The sequence below is a fragment of the Marmota flaviventris genome, chromosome 5 (assembly GCF_047511675.1).
Source record: "Marmota flaviventris isolate mMarFla1 chromosome 5, mMarFla1.hap1, whole genome shotgun sequence".
In the NCBI taxonomy this organism is placed as follows: domain Eukaryota; kingdom Metazoa; phylum Chordata; class Mammalia; order Rodentia; family Sciuridae; genus Marmota; species Marmota flaviventris.
In genome coordinates, this window is record NC_092502.1 from 118,398,787 (window position 1) to 118,407,871 (window position 9,085).

The following is a 9,085-nucleotide window of genomic DNA, read 5'->3' on the forward strand; positions in this document are numbered from 1 at the left end:
TGGGTATGTCTGAAATTTTATTTCTTCCTTATTTTCTACCAATGGCTAATAACAGCCTGCCTTTAAGTTAGTGTAGCTTACATAATTTCTTAAATACCTGTGGATTTTGTTTAACATCCTGATCTTTCTCTTTTGTATAACCTATGCAACATATGTTTTGCATTGGTTAAGATATTTTGACTACAAATTATAACATTCTACCAAATTGTTTCTTCATCATAGTTTTATCTAGAATGAATTAAAAGTATGCTAAAATATTGATTCTTCCCAGTTCCTGGAATAACTAAGAGAACCAGAGACTGGGCCAGTTGTCTCCTGTCAAATATGATTTCTATGTATGCTAGAAACTCAGAAAGATTTTAATCAGAATACTACATCAGAGCTGGGGTTGTAGCTCAGCGGTAGAGCGGTTGCCTAATATGTGTGAGGTACTGAGTTTGATTCTCATCTCCACATATAAATAAGCAAAGTAGGGCTGGGGTTGTGGCCGAGCAGTAGGTAGAGTGCTTGCCTAGCATGTGCGAGGCCCTGGATTTGATCCTCAGCACCACATAAAAATAGAATAGAATAAAAGGTGTTGTGTACGACTACAACTAAAAAATAAAATAGTAAGTAAATAAATAAGCAAAATAAAGATCCATTGACAATAAAGAAAAATAAAAAACACTATATCAGGAAGCTCCCCACTTTTTATTCCAAATCACCTACTATTATGCTGAAAATGAAAGTAATTATAAATCTTAAAAACAAAGAGGGTAGTACTTTTGCATCCATTTAGCAGAGGAATTCCTTTTGGCAAATTAAATATGTAAAACTTACTATCTGGAAAAAGTTATATTAATTCTATCATAAACATACAAATCTGACAAGATAAACTTAACATCAAAATGAATAATTATAGCAATGGATTATAACCTATTGGCAAAAATAGAAATCTCTGAAGTTATGCTGATATCAACAAGTAGATTAGGTTGAAAATTTGGTAAGGAAAGGGATATTTACATAGCCTAAGTGGTAGCCTACAAAATATTATGTACAAAGGTAAAATGTAATTTTACTTTGAAGAAGCCTGGAATATTTTTCCTTAATCAAATGATCAAAGTTAACATTCTAATTATGAGTCATCACATCTATGAAATTCCTGGCAAACTTGCATCATTCAGTTTTAACCATGAGGAAACATTAACACAATCCAAATTTGAAGGACATTCTACTAAGTAACTAGTTTGTGTTTTCAAAATTGTCTAGGTCAGGAAAGCCAAAGAAATCAAAGATCTATTCCAGATTGAAAACTTGAGACCAAGTGCAGCACTTGATTTTTAACTGGATCCTTTTACTAAAAAGGACGTTATTAATACAAATGGTAACACTTAAATGGGACTTAAGAATTAGATGCTAGTAAAATAGCAATGTTGATTTTCTGATTTTATGGGTTACATTGTAACTGTATATAAACATCCTTTTTCACGGAAAATATATACTAAATTATTCAAAGTCAAAAGAAACTTATGTTAACAATTTACTCTCTTATGGTTTTGGAAAAAAATTACTTGTCCTGAACTTGTAACATAATTTTTGATATTTTTAAATCAAATTTCCCAAATGAATCTTTACATTTATCCTAAAAACCTCAGGGCTCAATTCTGATCTCTCCATCCAAGTGCTCTTTATTAACCATTCATAAGTGCTGTCTTTTCCAAGCTGTTTTTTTTTTTTTTATTTATTCTTTTTAGTTATACATGACAGTTGAATGTATTTTGGCATACTATACATGCATGGAATATAACTTCTCATTCTGTGGTTGTACATGATGTGGAATTACACTGGTCATGTATTCATATATGAACATAGGAAAGTTGTGTCCAGTTTATTCTTCTGTCTTTCCTATCCCATTCCCCCTCTTTCCTTCATTCCCCTTTGTCTGATCCAATGAACTTCTATTTTCTCCTGCCCCTTATTGTGTGTTAGCATCTACGTATCAGAGAGAATGTTTGGCCTTTGGTTTTTTGGGTTTGGCTTATTTCATTTAGCATCATAGTCTCCAGATCCATCTTTACTGGCAATTGCCATAATTTCATTCTTCTTTATGGTTGAGTAATATTTCACTTTGAAAATATATATATATAAACCACATTTTCTTTATTCATTCAGCTGTTGGAGGGCACCTAGGTTGGTTCCATAGCTTAGCTATTGTGAATTGAGCTACTGTAAACATTGATGTGGCTGCATCACTATAGCATGCTGCTTTTTATCTATCTATTTATTTTAGTTGTAAATGTACACAATGTACCTTTATTTATTTATTTTTATGTGGTGCTGAGGATCGAACCCAGTGCCTCACACATGCTAGGCAAGCACTTTACCACTGAGCCACAACCCCAGCCCTGTAGTATGTTGATTTTAAGTCCTTTGTGAGATTTCTTTTATGTCTCAGTCTGCCATTTTATTTAGGAAATTTGATATTGTTTAACTGATTTGATATTTTATATGTCTACATTTCTTATTAAAAAACTTCATATTATTTTTTTCTTTACTCAAAATCTTCTCTTAAACAATACTAATTATACGATGCTTCAAATGTTTTTAAGATGTGGAATAAAAAATAATTGCATTCTAAAGCAAGGGAAAATGCCTATTGTTAGGATTATTTATTCCGATCTACAGAAACACAGTTGTGAGGGGAGAAAAAGGCCATTTAGTCATTAAGAGTTTTGTAACCACCTACATTTTGTTGCCTTTTTAGCCATTTTTTAAGCCCATTCTCCTTTGCACAGTAATTTTTATTATTATTGACCTACTGTTTTATATCCTGGTTTTTCCCCTTTACATTTTGAGTATTTGGTTTAAATCCTTTTCTTTTCTCTTGATGAATATTTTCCAATGTCATTAAATGTTCTTTGACAACAAATAATATTTCCTCATATAAATGCAATGCTAATTTACTAATAATCATTCTTCTGTTCCTTCCTAAATATTTCTATTTTTGTTATAAGTTTTATTTGGATGATAGCCTTAAATTTTATTTGTGACTCTGGCATAACCTCAGAAATGCACACAAAAGCTTGAGCTATATATTGAGAATCCATTCTCTGAATTACTGTACCAGTTTATATCCTCTGTATAGAAAGTATTTATTTCAATACCCCATTGGAATGTTTTCAATAATAGCCAATGCAACATTTCATCAGTTTTGTTAGGGAAGGGAATGATCATTGTTCAGACAAGAGCTAATAACTTGTCCATAAAGACATTAACATAGACTATAGATTAAGCCAAGCTTCCTTTTATGAAGTAATCATCTCAACAGGCAAAGTATGGGTCTTTTAGCTGTTGTGTTGAATAGCAGGCAACCAGACAGAAAGAAGCTACACAAAACTTTTTTGTAAACTTTTGGTCTATTTTAGTAGAAATTCTTATGGTTTCTTCATTGAAATGGTTATTAAAGTGCAGTTATTATTGAGAATTTGGTTAAGTGATAGAACACTTGCCTAGCATATACAAGGCCCTGGGTTCACTCCCCAGTACTGGAAAAAAACAAACAGAACAACAACAACAAGAACAACAACAAAACACCTGCTTTTGACACAGAAAGACAAGCCCTTTATTCTATTTTTTTCTTTCTCTGTTATGACACTTGAAATATATGGATACTATGATTAATAAAACTGCTAAGACATTGAATGTACTTGTAAAATTTTCACCCCATTAATAAGCTCAAACAAAACTTGATAGTATTTTTTTTTCTTATTTAAATTTTTTTGGTAGTTGTAGGTGGAGAGCATACCTTTATTTTATTTATTTATTTTTATATAGTGCTGAGGATCAAACTCAGTGCCTCACACATGCTAGGCATGTGCTCTGCCCCTGAGCCAAAACTCCAGCCCCTGATAGTATTTTAAATACAAAACAAAACTTTACTGCATCTTAAAAAGAAAAAGAAAAAAAAAGGGGCATCAGCATAGTTTAAGACGTAGAAATAGAAATGATCTGATTAGTTTAAGAATTAATCATTTTTAGAACTGATATTGTTAATTTCAAATTGGTACGTCTTTGCTTTCTTTGCTGTAGGAACTTTATAGTGGTAGCAGAGACTGTAATATTCTTGCTTGGGTACCATCCTTATATGAACCAGTTCCCGATGATGATGAGGTAAATATTATTTGTACAAATAGTATATAGTTATTCCTAAATCATAAGAAATAAAGTTTTATTAGTTTATACAAGAGAGCTTTAAAAGTATTTCTTGCTGTTTTCTGATTATAAAAATAACTTGATATAACACATTTGAAAAATTTAGGAGAAAAATATCGTAAGAAGAATATTAAATTTCTCAGGTTGGATTAAATAACAGTATATTTTTTATTTACTTCATTCTTGGTTTCTTCCTATGCATATATTTCTTTCTTCTTATTTTTAGCCAAGGACCCCAAGCTTTCCAGGCAACTAACTGTTCTACCACTAAGATACCCTCCTAGCCACTGCTTTTTTTTTTTTTAAACACAGTTAATATCATTATTGAACATATAACTTGGTATCTATTTTAAACTGTATCTTTAATGATATAGTGTTGCATCATTTGTATACCACAAATTTAAATATTTGTATCTATTGCTTTTAAACAGCATCAAGGTAAATATCTATTCACAAATTTTTTATTCTTTCTTCTTTTATTCCTTCCTTATATTGGGGGTTGAACCCAGGGGTACTTTACCACTGAGCAACATCCCCAGCCCTTTCATCCTTTTATTTTCATTTTGAGTAGTCAAAGTTACCCAGACTTGCCTCAAACTTGCAATTGTCCTCTCTCAGCCTCTACTACAGATATTTATGATTATTTCTTAGGCTAACATTCCTGGAACCTCTTGAGTTACCATGTATGACATAATTAAGTCTCAATTTCATGCTGCTAGATTTTACCAATTTACACTTCTAATATTTTATAATCTAACTGTACCTATCTTAGAGTGTAAATTAGAATAAATAGGACAGCATGAATAAAGAGCCTTAAAAGTGTAATGGGTAAACAAAGATGAGTAAGACATGATCCCTACCCTTTAGTAGCCTCTTTTTTCAAAATTATTATTATTTTTACTGTATGTCAAGCTGTAGTAAAATAAAAGTTGTCTAAAGATGCTTTCTCTTTCTGCAAGGATTATTCTATTCAGTACTATTAATAATTTCCATTTATATTAATTTCTAGGATATAAAAAGTTTGGTGTCTAGGGGCTGGGGTTGTGGCTCAGTAGTAGAGCATTTGTCTAGCACATGTGAGGCCCTGGGTTCGATCCTCAGCACCACATAAAAACAAATTAAAATAAAGGTATTGACAACTACAACTAAAAAATAAATATTTTTTTAAAGTTTGGTGTCTAAAAGAATGCTTATATAATTTTATAAACTGGCAGTACAAATACATTTAGAAATATGTTAAGGTAAACTTAACTCAAGTGATAGTAAAAACAAAGTATCTTAAATAGAGATGGAAGGAAGTTATTGATAAAATCATTTGATATTCTAAAAACATTTTTCATATGTTTAGTTCCTTTATGAATATAGGACTATGTCAAAAGCCACATGAAATAAAAATTTAACAGGGATAGTTAATAGCATCTAGCTAATAGCTATTGATAAAATATATTTCATGCCTAAATTTGTAGTTGCTATGGTTTACTGTGGCATAAAGCCTCTGAACTGTGAATTGTTTTCTTTTGGCCTAATCCAAATGAAAGGGAGAAAAAAATACATGTTGATAAATCTTTGAGCATCTGGCCAAATGCCATATGAATGTTTCCGGAATTCATCACGTCTAATTTGGTTCATTGTGGCTTGATTGATTTTAGCAACAACTATTTTTGATGGCTGAATAATCTGTAGAAAGCTTAATATGGTCAAAAAATTTAGTTAGCCATTTATTTTTTATTATTAAGTGTTGTATCTGCTCTGTGGGAATTACAGTACACATTAAATCAAAATTATAACACTACAGGCAATGTTAGGAAGTATATAATCACCAAATCAAAATAATAAAAATAAATTTAAAGAAAATCTATTATGACATATAAATAAAAGAATATTAAAGTAAATCTAAATTGCTTATTATAAAGATAATTTGTAACTTTGATGGCTTCTTCATTTCCTTGTTTTGTAGTTATACTGACAATTTAAGCTCATCTAAAAGACTTGCTTTTATGTATGAAAATTAAGCAAAACAATTAGAAGAACACTGAAAACAAGCTGAGCTTTATATTCAAGTCTTAGAGCTGTACAGCCTTATATGTTTTTGGCGAGGGTGGGGTGGGGTGGGGATCCAGGGTTTGAACTTAGGGTCACTCATTTAGAGATAGGGTCTTAATGAGTTGCTTAGCAACTTGCTTTTGCTGAGGCTGGCTTTAGACTCGTGATCCTCCTGCCTCAGCCTCCCAAGCCGCTGAAATTACAGGCGTATGCTGCTGTGCCCGGCTAAGCCTTATCTTTTAAAATATCTATTTATATGCTTTCACTTTAGAATAGCAGTCATTCTCATATTAGTATAAAGTGGTATGTGCTAAGGTTATTTCCATAAAAATTTAGTTTGAAAGATTCCTGTGAATGTAGGTAGAATATGAATATGACCATGATGCAAATTCCAGTAGAAAAGTTGGTCTACACAAGAACCTTTTTCTTACCATTTAATTCATATTCAAAAGTGTTTTCATTTTGACTATCAAATAAATGAGTATTGTAGATTCACAGGGGAGCAATGTAGTATAATGCAAAACAATTCACACCAATACATATGCACATATGTACTAGGTTTTTAGTTTTAGGTAAACCTGGGTTTGAATTCTAGTTTTGCCATTTGTTTCCGAGTTCTGCCAGTGTATTATGGGACAAGTTTATGACATTTTAAAAAAAAAATTAGCTGTGCATAACACAACACCTTCATTTTATGTATGTATGTATGTATGTGGTACTGAGGATCTGACCCAGTGCCTCACACATGCAAGGCAAGCGCTCTTACCACTGAGCCACAACCCCAGACCCAAGTTTATGACATTTTCAAATATAAGAATTGCCAAAGTTGTTCTTAGGTTTCCTTTCAAATTTTATACTTCTGATGAGATTTTATTTCTTCATTAACCAAAATATAATCCCTTGGGGTATTTCTCCCAATATCCAAAATAGAGGAGGACTTTAATTCTATCTAAAGAAACTGAAGGGTATTGAATGATAGGGTCAGTCAGGTTTTATGGTCTTCAAGCATAATTTTTGTTACTTAATTGTCAAGCTGTTTTATTAAATCCTGAGGAATCTGCTCCTCCCCCACTTCCTACTTGGTTATGGTTAAGTTAAGCTTATCTGAACTCCTAATCACTTTTTCCTTCTGGAGATTCATAGGACAGGTACAGCTTAAATCTGACTTCTCAACAAGACTCCTACTTTAGTTTTGACAGTCACATAATATATAACTGTTTCACGTCTATCTTATGTAGATACATAATACTTACTGACACAGAAACCCTGAAATTTTCTAGTAATTATCACTCAGAAATTTGAAAGTTATCAAGATATAATCCTGACAAATGTTTATTTTGGACTCATTTCTCCTTTCCATTATTTGGACTCTAGAGTAGATGCCCCTTTCTTCATTCCCATAGCACTCACTACTCTGTCAAGTACATCAACCAACCTGGTGAGATAGAGATGACTATGTTCAAGCATAGATTGGATGTCCACTAGGAGGAGATGTTGTAGAGAAAACTGAAGAAATTGAAGGTGGTTACACATGAAGTTGTAGTAAAATAAAATACGTAATAAAACATGTAATAAAAATGTGGGTGGATTTAATATACATATTACTCTTTGGGAATCTCAAATGGTAATGTGTACTAAGTCCATCTACATTTTTATTGGAGCTTTTAACTGCAAGTATGACATCTTATTTGTGATTGTTTTAGTAATAAAATGTATTTCTAGTGTTCTTTTGTTTACCATAGCAAAATAGGGTTAGCAATGCAGTCTGATCGCTGTAACAACTAAAAAGAATACCTAAGTTAATATATTGCTTTCCAGCCATCCTGGAAATTTACTTGGACTATTGGCTTTTTCTATTCTTTTCATTATAAGATTCTAAGTCGTCTTGTTCACCAAACATAAGTTGTTAAATTAACAGTACTCTTGGCACTAATATGTTATTGGAATTTGGATCTGAACAAACCATAGCAAATGTAAAAGCTGCAGAATAAGCAGCAGATCTGACTCATATGCCAAGAAACTTAAAAAAAAACAAAAAACTTAAAAGTCTTCTAGTTATTTGCTAGATAGCCACTCTAGTTTCCCAAACAAAGGAATTGATTTGATAATTCACAGATAATTAAAATTTCTCAAGATGCTGATTACCTTTATTAGGTATGGCACTGAACTTATGAGAACACTGTAATGTTTTCTTGTTATTTTAAGTAAAGACTTTTCAAATGCTTGTTACTCTTTAGAGAAATCTTCCAGGAAATCCTATGTGTTAATTACAGACATGTTACCATTTTTGATGAATGTTGCATGTGCTTCTAACCATATACAAATAAACAAACCTCACCATTTAATAACCTTTGGACTAAAAATGGTATTGTTCAGCTTGATGAACAGCTTATTCCTCATATGTGGATGTTTGTTTATTTATGAATGTCAAGCCCATCCAAACAGTAAAAAGTTGGCAGTATTAATATATAGTAATGTCAAGTTAAACTGTTCAACTTTCTGCAGATAATTCTTAAGAGTTGCAGAAATACCTTGAATAAAAGCATTATATATATATATATGTATTTGGAGGTGATCACTTTCAGAGAAATTCAGATTATTTGGATAATGTCCCATATATCTGTTTTTTAGGGGGCGGGTACTGGGGATTGAACTCAGGGGCACTCAACCACTGGACCACATCCTCAGCCCTATTTTGTATTTTATTTAGAGACAGGGCCTCACTTTTACTGAGGATGGCTTTGAACAAGTGATCCTCCTGCCTCAGCTTTCCGAGCTGCTGGAATTACAGGCATGAAGCACCACACCTGGCTGATATATCTGTTTTAAATGGAGTTACATTATCTTATTG

General features: G+C 32.1%; 1 protein-coding gene across 4 annotated transcripts in view; it reads left to right on the forward strand.

Moving 5' to 3' along the window:
• Ercc8 (ERCC excision repair 8, CSA ubiquitin ligase complex subunit) overlaps positions 1 to 9,085 on the forward strand; it is a 61,941-nt gene that overhangs the window by 38,800 nt on the left and 14,056 nt on the right. For 3 of the 4 annotated variants that reach the window (XM_027938106.3, XM_071612579.1, XM_071612577.1), the window contains one exon: positions 4,069 to 4,149. The exons of the other annotated variant lie outside the window; for it this stretch is intronic. In XM_027938106.3, the coding sequence (XP_027793907.2) occupies positions 4,069 to 4,149 (81 nt within the window). The remainder of the gene's footprint in view (positions 1 to 4,068; positions 4,150 to 9,085) is intronic. 4 annotated transcript variants of the gene reach the window in all.